The 18,156-nt window shown below is 42.9% G+C and overlaps 1 protein-coding gene across 1 annotated transcript in view; it reads right to left on the minus strand.

Moving 5' to 3' along the window:
• The window catches only part of Ntrk3 (neurotrophic receptor tyrosine kinase 3), a 372,713-nt gene that overhangs the window by 44,877 nt on the left and 309,680 nt on the right, over window positions 1-18,156 (minus strand). Inside the window, exons 14-15 of the mRNA XM_055623070.1 lie at window positions 11,240-11,412; window positions 7,712-7,955 (exon numbers count right to left, since the gene is read on the minus strand). Of these exons, the coding sequence (XP_055479045.1) occupies window positions 7,712-7,955; window positions 11,240-11,412 (417 nt within the window). The remainder of the gene's footprint in view (window positions 1-7,711; window positions 7,956-11,239; window positions 11,413-18,156) is intronic.

An 18,156-nucleotide genomic window follows, 5' to 3' on the forward strand; every position in this document is an offset into this window, starting at 1 on the left:
TGCTTCTCTGTGTCTGTTCAGAAGAACCCAATGCCTAAAACCACAGTGACAAATCCCTTCAAATGAGGCCACTGTCCCTCAAAGATGTGTCTGCACAGCTGCCAATGCTTTCTCTACTGTTTAGCAGTCAAGGTTCACACTCCTGCTTGATATACCAGGTGAGGAAGAGTGAAGCCTTCACTTTATGTTAGGTTTCCAACTAAAGTGGCATCAATTGAGTAATGTTCCAACCCCAGCAGCTCCCAGACTTATCTCTACCCCTAGAGGAACAACTTGTCTGATTGGCTGAGACTAATCCTTATGATATCTGTTTCTTATGATGAGGACCAGCTTCCATCAGAAAGTAAACTGGGAAGCAAAATAATTTCTAACTCTGATGGGCAAGGTCTTTAGTTTTTCCCAGTTGCTGGGTGGGGCTGAAATGCCTTATCTGATAATCCATATGAGAAATCCCATTGTGGCTGCACAGTAAAACCACCACCAGCAGCTAGTTATTCAAGCACACATTAGAACTGTCCTCATCCAGGCTCCTCTTCTTCAGTGGCTTCAGAGCACATGATCTGTGCAGTAGAGAAAGGTGTCTGTTGCTAGATGGGCCTCCCAAAATACAAACATTGCGCAAGGAACATGATGGCATCCCGTGATTAGGAAAGTCAGTTGACTTTAATTGACATCACTAAATTTTAAAGGTAAAAGCAAATGACAAGCCATTTCATAGATGGCTGGCTCTCCTCAGCAGCCTGTTAACTGCCTTGCTTTCATCAAAGAATCTCTTTCCAGTTGACAATAAGGAACATGTTGTCAAGACATGGGAAGTCCTTGGGCTTTCACCTCAGGTGACTCAGAATCAGCCACAATTCTTACTGCTTATAAAACAGAAAACACATTCTGGTCAGGCAGACCCTGTTCTAACCTGAGGTTCCAATTACAATAATGGCATGGCTTCCCTGCCCAGCCCTCAAGCTAGAGTAGTCCTAGACCCCTGTTTTCTCTCTAAAAACTCACTACAGTCATCAAAGTAGGCCATAAACTCCTTCAGGATTCTCTGAAGAGCTCTGAGTCCTCAAAAGATGGAAATCAAATAAAACAACCCATGAGAATTGACCTTATAATTTCAGGATGTGGTAGAATCTCTGGAACTCATGGGTAAGCCCTCAACCAGTGGATCTCCCTGAGTTTTGTAAAGGACCTACCCTTACACTAGGCAGAACTTGTAGTTTGGGTGTGGATATCAGTTACAATTTGAAGCATGCTCTGGTTCTTCCTTAACTGCTCCTGATTTGTAAGCCAAGCTTCTGTAGTCTGTCTTTCTTCCCTGTTTCTCTCCTACATATGTTTTCTTTTCTATTGAACTTTATTTTTATTCTCATTCTATATAGTGCTTTGCCTGCATGTGTGTCTGTGCATTGCTTATATGCATGGTGCTGGTGAAAGCCAGGAGAGGGCTTCCTATCCCTGAAACTGGAGATGCAGACAGTGTGAGCATCCATGTTGGTGCTGGAAATGGAACCTGAGTCCTTTGGAAGAGAATCCAGTGCTCCTAAATGCTGAGCCATATTTCCAGCTCTAGATATGCCTTTAAATAAAAAACTGAGGGTTCTACTGATGTCAGACATTTTCTTTTTCCTGTCTTTTCCATAGGGTGATTGAATCAAAGCACCTCTCTGGCAAGTAGGACAAGTCTACCATGGCTTAGAAATCCCACAAGGCACCAAGAGTTTACATTCAGAGTAAGAGGAGCAATAGATGTAAGAACGTCTTGCTCTCTCTTTCCTTGTATGTCATCAGACATGGGTTACGCTGTTGGAATAGAACGTTAGAAGAGATAGTGCCTTTTCTTCCCTCTTAAGATGGTCAGTTCTGCACCAGAAACTTCTTTTCCATGTGAGACACTGCTATACTTCATTTCCCAGTTTCCAAGTCGTGGAGTCATATGACTTGGTTCTGTTAGAAGGGAAGTGATGACCCCATGTCTAGTCCATGCTCATTAACAACATTACTCTATGTCCCTTTTCCATTCCAGCTGGCTACAAAAGGCACAAGTGCTTAGGGTGCCTAAGGCAAAGAGCAGATCTCCATTGACCTGCATGATGCTGTGGAGGAACATTAAGCCTCCAGCTGATTCATCTGGAAATACTGCCATGTGACCTGAAAATGAGCTCCTATTTGTGTTGGATTGCTGTGTGCTTCCCACCCATTTGTTACAGTGATGAACCTGTATTAGCTAAGACCTTCGCAAATTCTTTGTTCAGAATAGAGAAAGCATTTGGTTTTTTAGCTCTAATAATAGTAACAGTGATTAGTGTTTATTAAATTGTTTTAGCATCCCAAGGCATCCGTGTATGCACGCGCATACACACATATACATAAATATGTATATACAGATATATATACATACTCATAATCTTTTATGGGTAAAGAGAGTGGCTCTATTAGCCCCAATTTTACTATTGACACACACACACACACACACACACACACACACACACACACACACAAAATAAGGAACTTACCTAAGGTTAAAGACAGAAATTTTAGAAGCAGAGATTCAGACCGAAGAATCTATCATTTTCATTGTTGTGAGGAGCACTGTGACACTCATAGAAAGAACTTTTCTACCACCACATTATCTTGTCCTAAATTATTTCCATGTTCTGTGGATTACTGCTCTTAACCTGTCCAAGAGTTGCTGAGAATTTGTTCCAGGTTTTTCACCTTGGAACCCAGTGCCATATTACCAGCTGTCAATCCAACTCTGGTTAGAACCCCTCTTCCAACCTAAAGTACACATCCAAGACTCAGCAATCCAGATCACTACTTGCCTGCTTCTGCAGGACCTTCTTCCCAGACGATGTACCTACTTGTTTAGAAAAGGCTTGACCATGATTGGCCAAAGGATTGCTTCGCAGTGATGGGTGTCTGGTTGCTTCTGGGCTCCTAGTCTCCTATGATCCATTTCCTGCTTAACCTGAAACACACACATACGATTTTCCTACTCTGATAGTTTTGTTAACTCTGCCAAGTGCCAGACATGGGACTAGGCACAGGGGACAGCAGAGTGAATTCAGTTTGGGCTCTCTGGATCACAGCATCTATGCCCTCCACTCCTGTGCTTTCCAGATTGCCTTTAAACACACCTTAAAAAGATGCCTTCTTTGCAGCCTCAATGTGCTCCTTTTGGGGATGTCTGAAATGTTATTTAACTCTAGATCTGACCACCAAGCTCTTTGAGTTCTCTGAAGATCTAAGTGGTCTCTGCAAACTTGCCTTTGTCAAAGCCCATTTACAGGCCCTCTAGGAAGCATCAATGAGCCACAGGAGGAAAGGGTGGCCGCCATCCAGCCTATTGTAAGAAGAGAAGAAATCGCTCCACTGCTTTGATGTGGGCATGTTTGTTTTTCCAATCTAAGTGTGTAACAGGAAATCTGACAGTTCACCTTTGTAAATCATTTGCATACCACTCATGTAAGAGCCAGATGGCACCTCTTTGTTTTAAGAAATTAAAAATGAAAAGAGAAAATTATAAAGAGAACTTTATCTTTACCTTTCCTCCTGACCTCCTGTGTACCCTCTAGAATCTTCACAGAACAAGCAAGGCTGACAAACACATACATTCCCATAGATAGCCTGTGAATGTGTACACACACACACACACACACACACACACATCACACACACACACACACACACACCTAAATTATCTGTGTTTATCTATGTTAGTCAGCAAGTTCTTAGTCCCAGTAATCAAGAATAGTAGAACAGCACAAATTTGACCCAGGTTACAGAGAGCATCCTTCATGGTATTCTGTCTATCTGATAAATTACCACATTCCTTGGAGTCTTAGCCAATGTATACTGAACAAGAAAGTCTTACATAAATCTCTCAGGCATAGGCATAGCTCTATGATTTGGAAGCAACAGCACACAAACCCTGGTCAGAAGAAGGGCAATGCTGATGACCCATACGCCTATGGAAGTTGAAACCTTGGGAAGGAATTTTCCTTGAGGTGATCATCTTAACCCTACTCCTTTGGGGCAGCTATATGAGCCCAGTTTATTTTCCAGTGGTCAGGAGTTCCTCTTTCTGATCCAAGAATCACATCTGGAAATGAGAATATTTCCAGAGCGTTCTTGCTTTGGGTGTGAGGAGTGCTGAGGAGACAGTAAAAGCAATAGTTTGTCTAGTTAAGTATTGCATTACAGGCTCGTCACACAAACTAAGCTGCTTAACATAAACATACCTCTGCTGAGTAAATATTTTTGTCCTAATTTCCAAAATAAGAAAATTGAACAGAGGCATTGAACACATATTGCAGATGACAGTTAAACATTAGGGAGTGAACATAGCTGACATTAGCCCAAATCCTAGAATTCTTTAGTAGCAACGGTGTCTTCCTAAGAGGATAAGATTGTAGGGACATTTTTGTGGCCTCAGGCACATGTACTCCTGTCTTTCACTTTTCAAGATTCGGAGTGGGAGGTGTAAGCATACATCAAGGCATTGTGAGTAAACACGTATAGAGAGATTATCCGATCTGTTCTTTGATGGTGGCCTCTTGAAGATTTACCTGCCAGCACTGCTGAACACTCACTGAAACAGCTATCCGTCCTTACCTCATACTTCTTTGGAACCAAAGATATACATTTTATTTTTTAAATGATCCATCTATTTTTAAAATTTTATGTACATTGGCATTGTGTGGGGGTGTCAGAGCCCTTGGAACTGTCTAGTTGTGAGCTGCCATGTAGGTGTTGGTAATTAAGCACAGGTCCTTTGGAAGAACAACCAGAGCTTTTAACCAATTTCAATTTTAATGCAATTTCAATCCATCTAGCCTCAGCTAACACCCTGACTTACAGCTCATGAGGATGGAATTTAAGACACCTAGACTGTGGACAATTCCCATTGACCTCACTTCCTCAAATTTGTCCTGATACCCAAAGAAATGAGATGAACTCACTCCTTTATGCTTTCTTAGGAGTAAGAATAAAGTTAATGGCTGCTAAAACAAGAGTCAATGTGTATCATTTGGATTGTGTTCTCTTTTATGGTTTTTTGTTTTGTTTTGTTTTGTTTTTTTAACCTTTAAACCAAAGAAGAAATATTAAGTACAACCCAAGAAGCCAAGAAGCCAGTTTCAAAGCTCAGCTGGTATGTTCTGGTGTGATATGGTTTCCTAGAACCTGGTAGATTCCATAGAGACCACAAAGTATAATTAAATTATCTTCCCTGAACAAAAAAATAAATTCAAGCAAACAGAAAAGAGTAAGCCTCCCTTACTTTCATCATCACCACATTATCCTGATAGGTCTTCTCTTACCATTGAGCTGTGGGTTTGCAACATCATGCTCCTTTTCCTATATTTGGGGATTCTTGGTAGGCTGGGTGGCTAAAGCTGGTTACTTTGCTGGGGACACTCTGCTTCCTCCAGCCTTAGTTTATTTTGCTTCATGTGTGCTTGTGATAGTGTTGGTATAATGTTCTTTTGAAATGTATGTACCTAACCCTTGTTCATTCAAATGCTGATTCCCCCCCACACACTCACTCTCTGGTTTCAATCCGGATATTGCATTGTGATACTTATTCTAAGCATCCTGTCTCAACTTTGTGCAAACAGGCCAAATAAAGCAACTAGCCACAATGTTGAGCAAGGAGAGGGGAGGAGCCAGAGGACAGGAAATGAGTGGGAGGAGAGAAGGGCAAGAGGAGAGCTGGGAGAACAGAGAACTGAGAGGGAGATCTTGGAATGATGTGGAGAGGTGGACTGGACCTAATATATCACTAAAAGCAAGTATAATGTGGGAAATCTAAATGTTAGGAAACTATGAGGGCTTGGAGGCTTAGGAGGGAGTAACTATTGCCCAGCATTGTGTTCTAGATTAATTAAATAAATCATAGTCTCTGTGTGGTGATTTGGTTATACAGCTGTTTAGGACTAACAGCAGCATTTACTAAAAGATTAAACCAACAATAAATATTAAACACCACCTACAACATGATAGTTACTTGCCATCCTTTGCTTGAACCAGGAACAAAACATTCTGTAGCCATAAAAGGTATTTCCATATCATTCTACCTTCCTCTGCACTGTTACTAAAGTGGAGTTCCTTGAGTCATCATTATATCTGAGTGATCAATCATGCATCACAAAGTCACCAGGAGCATCCAAATAAATCAAGCAAGTATGTACTTGCCATCCCAAATACCAGCCTCCTGGGACTACCAAGCTCAGGCCAATACGACTGTCAAAGTTCAGGACATGATCATTTGTTTCCTACCATGACTAGAAATTAGCTCCCACTCTCCTGGTATGAACTTAATGTTTGTGTTTCTTTAGTCCCCAAGCTAAAACAACCATTGTTTCAGAGCAGGAGAACAGCAAGCAATGGTGTTAGGAGCAGGACTGGAAACAGAAAATTTTTAGAGGCCATTAGATCACTAGCCTTCATCAGAATCAGTGACCTCTTAAAAGAACCTTTGGAGATCCTGTGCTTCTTCTTTCAAAGGAGGACACAATAAAAAGACAATTTATGAACCATGCAGACAGCCTTTACCAGAGATGAAAGCTGCCTGAGCCCCTGGAAATTTGAGAAATATTGTATGAGCATACCCTTCATAGTTTATGGCATTTTTTTCAAGTGTCACAGGTGAAGATACTCTCTGCTCCACAATATTGTCCTTCTGTCTTCTTTTTCTGTGCCACAAATCTAAACTCCTTCCTTAGTCAAGGTGCCCAAAGTAAGTCTTCCATATTTTAACATTTTTCCTTCCTTCTTTATTTATTTTTTATTTTTTTTAGAGAGACCTCCCAACTCTTGAGATTGCAGGTGAGCACCAGTATGGGCAACATAAATCTTCCTTATTGCAGAAGGAGATATGTCCCAAGGACATGACCCATCTGTGGATATCAAGTTGTACCCATATTTCTCTTTCTGGGAAAAGTGACATTCACCTTTCGCCTGGCCATAATTACATGAAAAAAACTCAGTGTTCCACGAGGAGTTTGATTTCCCCAAAATCAAACTAAATCATCATTCTGGAAGCAAAGATCTTGTAGTAGGAGGTAGAAAACTGTATGCGAATGAAGCTTCCTCACAATCAGCCATTCTCTAAGGCCATCCGTCCCCTATCCAAAGCTAGAAATTGACAAGATCCCTCATTTTCTCACCTTCCCAAAGCTAGTAGGGGTATGTTTAACAATGTACTAACCACTTCTGGTTTTCTTTGGGTTCCACTTTTTCATAAAGATCTACCTTTGGAAACAAGATTACTCTCACATGATGATGAGGAAATTCCAGAGAATAAAACATGTTGTGACTGAGACTAGATCAGGGGATGGGTTGGAATACTGACATAGCACCAAGTTAGATGGTCTGGGTGTGCGCTTAAACATAGAGGTATGTGTACTCAAACTCAACTCTGTTTGCATAAAGAATGAACAGTGAGGCAGTAAGAACGCATGATGCACGTTCTTGTGTCAAATGGACAGTACAGCCCAATGTCAAAGAGAAAGGAGGAATGGCCTACCATGATAATAATAAGCCGGTATGCCAAGATACGAGAGTGGTTGAAAGATAACTGTTGAGTGCATATGTGAGCATGCGAGTGCATCCATGTGCACCATAGTGACAGGGTTAATGGACAATGACAGACATGTAAGCAAGGCACTAGCTCAGCAACTGAGTCCTGCAGCTGGGAAAGCCTCCTTACCCTGTAGTAATCAGTGCTGTAGACATCCCTGGACATGCCAAAATCTCCAATCTTCACCAGTAAGTTGGCTCCGACCAGGCAGTTCCTAGTGGCCAGATCCCGGTGCACAAAGTGTTGGGAGGCCAGGTACACCATGCCCGAGGCTATCTGACTGGCAATGTGGAGCATCTGAGAGAGTCCCAGCTCGCCCTTGGCCTGGCGTGGCTGCCCATCCACGAGGATCATTGCATCTGGCCCATGGGCCCTGCAAAGGGTGGGGAAGAAAAGAAGGAGCAGAGAGAACTCAGCAGATCAAAGGCATAGATTTTGTGGTTTCCAGCGCTCTGGAACATCCTGCAGAAAAGGAGAAAATCCCCTTTTCAGCCTGCCTGTGCCTATTTCTGTCCACGCAAATTATACCAAATGCGTATGGCAGTAGGTGAAACAGCAAGATCCCCGCTAAGATGACACATGCACATAATCAAATGGAACAAGGAGCAAACCTTCTCTTTCACTATCTGCCTCCTAGGGTCGCCCCAGGTGCTAGATGCTTATAATAAAATAATTAATAAAATAACCACCAACCCTTCCTATATGCCAAGCACTGATAGCTTTAAATACATTCATTTAATCTTCTTATCCTGATTTTTTTTTCTTTTAAAGTGAAGCATAAAATGATCAGAAAGCTCAACCAAAGTCCTAGATCTCTCAGAATAGCTATATGGTAGTCAGGAAACATACTGCAAATTATTATCTATGATTATAAAGGAGAGCTGCCAAAGGGGGCATCAAGAAGGGTTTTAAATAGATCCCGAGGCCCCGCCCCTTGGAGCTCTGATTGGCTAGGCAGTGTTTATTCATTGCATTCCTGACAAGCTCCCAAGTTGACAAGCGGTCTGCAGCCCCAAGCTGTAAGTGGCTTAGGCTAGCTCCATTCCACAACAGCAAAAGCAAAGCAGGGTAAAGAAACCCTTTGAAGCAGAGGTCTTGGGAGCTCAACATTCCCTCCATGCTAAATTCAAGACTGGCTGTGTTATGACAACACTCCGCCCTGTCAGATCGGTCACTTTTTAGTGTTCACTCTTTCCTGCAGGAGGCCCAATGAGCCATGACCACACCCAGGGCCCTTATTTATGAAGTGGAGGACCAACGAGCCCTGGTGTACGGCGAGGCCCCAGCCTGCTTTACTGCTTCTCCAATTTCCACTGAAAAGCACCATTAAATAGGAACACACTCTGTTTATTATCTTTGGTGGGTTTCCCCCTCCCTCCTTAGGAAAGCAGCTGTACCAGCTATCCAGGGATGAGTCAGGAGGCCAGTTCCCACTCCAGTATACCGAACACACTCCTGCCGGTCTCAAACACCACCAACCAGGAGACATGCTGACAGGCAGAACCGACCCTGGTGGTCAAGGGGGCATTTGAGAGATCAGCCTGTAAGCCAGCAACTAGGGAAGGTTTGTGAGACCCAGGCTTTCAGCACGGAGCTTTGGGAAAGTTTAACAGATTAGCAGAGCCTAGGAAGACAGGTGAGAATGTGGGTGTCCCCTGGGGATCTGGGCTGCAAGTTGCCACAAAATGCCTAGAGAGACTGTTGACCTTAATTTGGCTAGACTCCCCAGGATGTCTGTAGGAAGTGACTTCAAAGACAGACACAGAAGTATCTAAGTTCTTCCTACATCCCTGCTGTGGAGAATCAAGGGCTGAGTAACTCCGTGCACACACAGCTTCTTGCCATGTGTATTTGTTATGGCTCAAAGGTAAAATGCTTCCAGAGACTCGTGTGCCTCAGCATTTGGGTTCTATTGATGGAATCTTTTTTAGGAGATTAGGAACCCCTAGGACATGAACGATTGCTAGAAGAAGTAGGTCACTGGTCCACAAGGAGGTACTGTACATTTTATAACCCAAACTCTTTCTTCCCCGAACTCCCGACTATATAATCTACCCCTGACTGCAGGTACAATATGACCTCACATGCCAGCACCATGGCTTCTGCTGTGGTGAACTGCATCCCTTCAAATAATAAGTCAAAATAAATCCTCCTGCTCCTAAGTGGCCTCTTGTCAAGTAGTTGGTCACAAATGGTAAGAGATGCTACTGTTCCTTTTGGTCTGTGTTTTCTTTTTCTAAAACTTTTTGTTTCCCTTCCCCTAATCTTTGCTCTTGCTTCTCTCACCCCTACCCCTGCCTTTTCTCTCTTCTGCTTTGTTTTCCCCATCTTTCCTTGATACTAAGAGAGATGCAGGATGCTTGGGGAGTCTTGTGGAAGACTGAGAGGAAAGAGAAAAAGACCTGGAGGTGACAAGAGCTCCACTGAAGACCACCAGGGACAACTAACCAGGGCCCAGAGGGGCTTGCTGAGACTAAAGCGTCAACCAAGGACCATGCATAAACTGGTCCTAGGCCCCCTACAAAGATGTAGCAGATGTACAGCTTAGGCTTCATGTGGGTTCTCTAGTAAGGAAAGTGGGGGCTGTATCGGACACAGACTCACTTGCCAGCTTTTTGATCACTTGCCCCTGGTGGAACTGCCTTAACAGGCCACAGGAAAAGAGGAAATGCTCAGTTCTAGTGCAACTTGGTGAGCTGTTGTGGATGGGAAAGGGAGCTTCCCTTTTTTGAGGAAGAGGTGAGGGGTAGGAGGAAAAAGGGAGAGAGGGTGGGAATGGGAGGAGAGAAGGGATGGGGCTACAACCAGGATGTAAAGTAAATGCAAAATAAATTAAATAATTTTTAAAATAAAATAAATAAAGTTCCCCTAAGAGAGAGAGAGGAGAGGGAAGGGAGGGAGGGTAAGAGAGAGGAGCTTTGTTGAGCCTTTCTGTTGAACTTGGGACTGTATCTACTAAAAATGTGTTGTGGTGTAAAAAAGGGCAGACCAGAGAAGCACAAGGTGAAGGAGATTCTGCACACTGAGACCAGGTATCATCTAGACTGGAAGCTACCATGATTCATAGCTCTTATAAAGTAACAATAATAGTAGAGAATTTTACAATAGCTACCATTGGTTCAGTACCTAGCTACATGCAAATTGTGTCCAGGCATTATATGCACATTGCTATGTAATGTTTGGAGCATCCACTCCACGAAGCAGTTATAATTTGATCCAGTTATGATTAAGATAGACCCCCTTTTATGTTAAGGACTAAGTTCTCCAGGATTCAATTTCACTATGAAATCAAGTCCCAGAGACTTAGAGACTCTTGTGGCTTTTCTCAGTGTCTCAAGGGCAGTTGTTTGAAAATCCAGCTCATAAGGAGAGATCTGAAGATTCTGCCAAGTCTGACTTTCTGAAGTTCAAGGTCATTCTCAGCTATATAGTGAATGTGAGGCCAGAAAGAATCAAAGATAGGGGGGTCAGAGAAGGGGAGGTTTGGGATAGAGAGAGAAAAGATGGAAGAAGGAAGGAAAGGGCAGGTGCTTTTGATTTGTCTTCCTCAGAGTTGCTTTCACAGTGGCAAGTATGACTCTGACCACCACAGAGCAAACCCCAATGGCTCAGTGGGACTGAGAGAGTGGGACAAGAAGATTGTCTATTCTTCCTTACCTGAGGAACTTGTTAAGGTCTCCATGTTTCATGTATTCAAAGACCATGATGAGTGGGTCCCCATCCCCACACACCCCATAGAACTTGACAATATGTTCGTGCTGCAGGTTAGTGAGCAGCTCAGCCTCCCTCTGGAAATCCTTCCTGGCAGCCAAGGTGGGATCCTTCAGGGCCTGAAAGCACAACATCAGTTTTTAGCAATCAGGGCACAGAGAGTTATTTTCTCCAGCTGGTGAAAACTGTTACCACATCTGTCTGGACACACAATAAATATAATATGTTTTAAAAATTAAGGCCAAGCATTCTGCTGAACCCCTTCTTCGTTCATCATTTTGATTTCTGTCAAAGGAGAGACCCATACCCCAGGCTCTGGCCAGTGACTTCAGTCTGTGCTCATCTACAATCCCTAAGCTTCCTGTGGTATGAATGGCAGGAAACAAGCTATGAGTGTTCCTGTTCCTAAGGCTTCCTTTACAGAACAAGTCCCTCTGATACAGTAGACCCTCTGATACGTCCTAATTGCTTTATCTTTGTAAATCACTACCCATGCAGAGGGTAGAGAGCTGTCTTCTCCAGCTGGTGAAAACTTTTATAAGAGCCTCTTGGGCCCACACTGAATATAATCAATGTCACGATGTCCCCTCATCCTTTGAAGTCCTTGTGTCTTAATGGTGGAAGGGGAGGTACTGACAGAGGGAAGTGAGCACTTGTCTTGTCAAGGTACTGTGATCTCCAACCAAGGGTTCAGCCAAAGTGCTATGGGCAGAGCGGGGTTGCAATTATCATGTGAAAGCCTTAGATACAGATGGGGCCAAGTAAAGAGCTACCAAGTCCCAGTGCAGGGTGAGCCAGTTGGAGGGACACTCTACCAAGATGCTCTATGACTTTGACCTACAAGGATTGCAGGCCCAAGTGTGATCCAGAAAGAAGTGCAGACCCAACCATTTCTTACTCCAGGAAGATGAATACAACAGAAGTACCCAGTTGGAGTTTGGTTTTCGGCATCAGAAGGGCAGTATGACACCAAAAGTTAACGTATTTAATGTGTGTAAGAGACAGTGAATAGGGCATTACCTACTGTGAGAGCTAATCTTGGTAGTCAACATCCCCCCTGCTTCCTGTCAATTGAGTAGTTACCTCCATCTGATTGGCCTGTGAGTATGTCTGTGGGATATTTTCTTAATTATTAATTTATGTAGAAAGGCCCAGCACACTAAGGGTGGTGTCACCCCTGGGCACCTGGTCTTGTGCTGTGAAAAAAAAAAAATATATAACTGAATGTGAGCTTGGGAGCAAGCTGGTGAACAGCATCCTCCATGGTCTCTGCTTCAAGTTCATGCCTTGAGTTCTTGCCCTGGCTTCAGTCCAAGAGGAAAGATGGTCTGTTCAGAGAAGAAGCCTATGCAGGTGTGCCCACAGAATTCCCAAAGCTCCCAACCCCCACAATTGCCTTAAGGTCCTAAGGCAAATGCACAAAGTCATGATCACTAAGTAATCAGGAAGTAAGGATAAAGCCAGCCTGCTGATTTCAGGTCACTGCAACTCTAAAGTAACTAGAAACTGGCTTGCACTCTTTCTGCTGGATATGTGGCCTTTTATGGTGATTTGGACAAAATGACCTGCCAGGTAAATGCTGCAGGTCGTCCCGAACCAGAGATTGTCCTACATCTGCTGCAGTTCCATGGGTTGAAATCTGCCAGTTGTTTTGGATTCCCCAAACCGAAGTAACATGAATCTGCAAAGGATGTGCCAAGTGAGCCCCCGCCCCCCACCAGGTTCTCAGTGTGATGGGAGCTTGTCAGAAAAAGGCCACCCACCCCTTCGGTTCCCCATTGCACATTTCCGTAGCTGGAGAAACTGAGGCCGAGCCTGTTTGAGAACCAGCCCACATTCACACATCCTAAATGATAGGAAGTATAGTGGATCCAAGCAATCCTTTGCTGAGACTCACAATACCCCAAACTCCAATAGCAATAAACTCCGGAAGCCCCACCCCAACTACAACCAGCATCACTTTCCATTCTTTGGGGAATTTAAAAGATTTCGCCAGAAAAAAAAAAAAAAAAAAACAAAAAAAAAACACAAAGTTTTCAATTAAATGGTCTAGTAACAAAAATACTGAACTACTGAAAGTTTCTTAGCACACCTTTCCATTTTACAGATGGGAACATTGTGGTCCACACAGTTATGCTGTTTACCAAAAATTATGCAAAAAGCACTGGGTTGGATCCAGAAGAATACTTTCATCCAGCCCATCTTCTTGAATTAATTTATTGGAGGAACTTGTTAATAGACAAGTCCTCTGGGGACCAGCAGGCAGAGGAGTGAAAAGATGTACAAGGGTAACAAACTGGGTTGGGAAAGAGAGAGTGTGGGCTAACAGTCCAGTAAAGATTGCCAGGCAGAAAAGGCCAAAGACAGTAATAAAATGAGATTCACTTTCTCACCCAGTGGTGATTTTTACCAGACCTAAGTCTTCCTCTCTTTTTTGACAAGAGTGTCATGCTAGGTAGTTGAGAATGACCCTGAATTCCTGTTTCCACCTCCGAGGTCCTAAGATCTACAACATGCTCCACCATGTTTGATTTTATGCATTGCTGAGGATCGAACCCAAAGTCTTTGTGCATGTTAGGTAGGATTTCTGCCAACTGAGCTACAGCCCCTACTCCCAACACATATAATTTGATGTGATGATCACTTCATCTCTGGGAGACACCTATGAATAAAGGAAGATCTGCAATGGCAATCAGCTACCTGAACAGAGCATTGCCAGCAAGGTGTCATGGGGAAAAACAACTTTCCCAGATGACCCACCTCCCTGCCACAGCCCTGAGCTATATGGAATAAAACGTGGACATAAAATGACCGAGCGTGACTCATTTATTTTCATGAGGAAGGGGGAAAAAGTGGAGTAACCCAGCATGGGTGGGATGGGAGAGTATGAAGATTTATGTGATCACTGTATTTATGGGAAAGAAAAGTAGATCAGATTTGGGGGCAGCCAAATGGCCTCTCTCCATCTCTTTAAATCATTCTCTACCACAGCCCTGACATCAGTGGCAGCCATGGGATATTCCTGCTCTCAGCCCTTGAGCAGGAGCAGCCAGTGTCCATCCCTCAGGCTGCCACCCTGAACCTCAAGGCAGACAGAGTTCCTCCTGAGAGATGGAACACAATGCAGCCGCTGTCTCCAGGGCTTCTGTGCTCTTTCTGTCTTCCTTCACACTGGGTTTTCCAGCTGGTGGGTCAAACCTGAAGTTCCTATGTAACTGTCAAAGTGAGGGGTGTATCAACTGGGGGCCAGAGCTATCAGTTACCACAGTCCCCGGGGATTAATGCAATTGGGACGGAGATGACAGGAGAATAATGGGGAGGAAAACTGGGCCAAAGGTTCTCTGGCCCTGCTCATGGGATTCTATATCCAATACTTCCTCAGTTGCTGGGCAACTGAAAAATGGGTCACTACAAAGTGGCATGGGGATGGAGTTGACACTTATCATAGCTACCAAGTGTTGGCAAAGGAAAGAGGGTCTTTCCACGGAACCTGAGGTGGGGGACATTCCTGGCTGGACCTCTTTCTATAGTAAGATCAGGCAAAGAGAACTAGAAACTAATTCCTTGCCTTCTCTTTTTCTCTTCAAAATGCAGAGGTGACACTTCCTCTCTGGTCTTGTCCTCCACATGCACCAGCTCCTGTGAGAACTTTAGCCCTCGGCAAGGGTTTCAGCTGGGCTGTTCACCAAGACAGGGGTTGAAGCAGAAACAAGTGTACTCAGCAGGCCAACCTGCTCCCAGATATGTAACATCTTTATTTTGGCCAACTGCTGCATCCCATTTACCTTTTCTCTGACAGGGAGGAGATACTTCAAGGAATGTTCTCCTTGGGATTTTTTTAACACCTTACAACTCATTTTAACATGCACACAGGAACAGGCACACCCTCGAGTGTTCAAGCATCTATTTACATGTGCACACATACAAACAACCTGTTTCAATTGTGACAATTTTTTTTTTATTTTAGTCCCTCAGCACCTTCTGTCATTTCTCCTTGGTGAGATTTAAAGATTTACAGGGGAGGAAGATGGTTAGTCACAACATGAACAGATGCCCCGTTCTCACATGTCATGGATTTCCCATTGTCTTCAGCATGAAATCCCTACTTCTTAACATTCATGGACTCAAACTGTCAGCTATGCCCATGTTCTTCTACTTCCTCTCCCCAACTCCATACCCTGCTCATTTATTGGGCTTTAATCTCACTGGCCTTCCTGTACCATTGAGCTTTTATCTGCCTCGGGGACTTTTTCACTTGATGTCCTTTTGGTCTTAAAGACCTTCAACAGCTCTGTAGAGCTATAACCAGGTAGCTGAGCTGGTACTGGCCCTCAACTCTGCATAGCATATTGATTGGTGTCATGGGACCCTGAGTCATCAATGCTGGTCATCTACAAAGATACTTCCATCCCCAAGAGGTGCTTAGCAGGAAGCCAGTGTGAGAGTTAAATCTGATCATGTGATCACTTGATGTAATAAAACATTATAAAAAACAATTCAGTATGAGTGTGGATCAGGCAGTTTCCATAGACCTCAGTATGAATACTTGGGAAGATCTGCTAAAGTTCAATGACTAAAAAGAGTTAGCAAGTGGAAGAAAACTTATTTTGAAAAATAGAGAAAACAGTAAAAAGCTGAGATTTAAAAATCCTCTTTTCCAAGTTTGGAAGGAACAGCATCAGAGAGACCATGAGGACTCTGAACCTACCTCAACCAATAATTCACCACGTGGCCTGTGGCTACTTAATAATGTTAAGACTATTGAATATTTTTCCTAAAATAAAATGCAAGTCAATTCTAAGTAAAATAGTCAAACATCAGTGGAGTATTTTACAAACAATGGCATAGCTTTTAAAATCACTACTTTTGGTTAGTTTTTGAGGGTTTTTTTTTCCCTTCTTTATTTTTGATAATTTATGTTAATGACAACCTTTCTCCCTTACCTTTCCTCCCTCTGAATCTCCCTCCACTCTCCTTCAAATTCACGACATCTTTTTTCATCAGTTGTTACTGCATATATGAATATTTGTACGTGCACATACATATTCCCAGATACAACCCGCTGAGTTTGTATGATGCTACTTGTCTGTAGTTTTCGGGGATGACCATTAGAATGACCAATGAGTGTGTTCCCTGGGAACACACTCACAGCTTCTCTCAATAGCTGTAGTCCTTCAGTATCACTACTGAAGGTGTGCTGACCAAAGCTGAGTGTGTTCTCCAAACGTTATTAGGAGCACTGAACAATAGCAGGGCACTGTGGGTTGTTACAATGGGAGCTGGAAGCTACTTGACAGAGACCCCCCCCCAAAAAAAAGCTACTAAGTACTAGAAAAGAAACCAATAGCTCTTAACAACAGTGAATTATCTTCTATGCTAAAAGTGCTGAAGTTGAGACACACTGTACTAAACTTTGTAAATGATAAATAAAAATATATTAACTGTCCCCAAACCCTGAGATTCTGTCCTCAAAATGTTTCACAAATGCTTTCAGTTCTTGCTCTAATTTAAATCACTATAACTGGAAGTCATGAGCATTCCATGCAGATCAAAACAACCCTCCAGTCCCAGAGAAATCCAAATGCTGAGGCTCAGATGTATTAAAAGAAGTATCATGTGAAGTGCAAGTTGTGAAAACTGTCAAAACAAGAATATGAATTCCTGCAGACCAGGCCCATATTTATTTTGAAATAAGGACATTCTTCCAAAATATGAAGAAATAATTGCTTCTTACAAAAACAATGTATGCGCCAGCAAGATAGCTCAGACGGGAAAGACACTTGTCATCAACCTGAATAGATGGGTTGAATCCCCTGGACTCATGTGGTGGAAGAAGAGAATCAAGTCCTAAAAGTTGTTCTCTGATCTTCACACGTTCAGGTACTATGCATACACACACGTACACATGCATGCTAATAAACAAAGTATATGATCAGCATACATGTGCGTCAGGCATGGTAACACATGTCTATAATCCTAGCACTGGAGAGGCAGAGTCAAGAGGATCACCGTAAGTCTGAGATCAGGCTGGATTGCATAGAAAATTCCAGGTCAGTCAGGGCTACATAATGGAATCCCATCTCAAAAGAGAGAAAAGAAAAAGAAAAGCCACTAATATAAACAATAAAAAAAAAGATAAATGTGACAGAAAGCTAAAAGAACAAAAGCTAGAAATTGATTTAGTGTCTTGAAAATAAGCCACATGGTCACTAAAATTAAAAAGCACTCCACAGACAGAAAAATTCAAACAGATTAAAGCATAGGAGTGTCTCATGTACTGGAAGAGCATTGAGGATCACTCAGGACAGAACACAGAATGACAGAGAGAGGGAAAAAGGAAGGGAAATGATCATTTATATATGATCATCACTGGTAGGGAAAGTGTCTCTCACCAATGAAGCATGAGGCAAGAGGTTTGCTGGAGTATCAATGCTGTGTAAGCGGACTGGTTATTAAATGACTATAGAAAGTGATGTCACCAATTTGAAACTATGAGTTGTATTCTGTACAATCCATGACATTTGATAGGATGGTTGGAAGAAAACTCATTTCATCGACATCTAACTTCGACCTTTTCTGAGGCTAAAAATGTGATTCAATTCTATCTCATGATGGAGGGAGGCAGCAGTGAGCCACAGCTCCCTGTCAACTATGAGACAACCAAAGAGACAATCATTGCTCTTTAGCATAGCTAGGAGGAGATGAGCAATTTATCCATCCATCCATCCATCCATCTATCCATCCATCCATCCATCCATCCATCCATCCATCCATCCATCCATCTATCCATCCATTTATCTATCTATCTATCTATCTATCTATCTATCTATCTATCTATCTATCTATCTATCTATCTATCTATC

Source organism: Psammomys obesus, unplaced genomic scaffold (assembly GCF_907164565.1).
Source record: "Psammomys obesus unplaced genomic scaffold, mPsaObe1.curated_primary_1811, whole genome shotgun sequence".
NCBI lineage: Eukaryota > Metazoa > Chordata > Mammalia > Rodentia > Muridae > Psammomys > Psammomys obesus.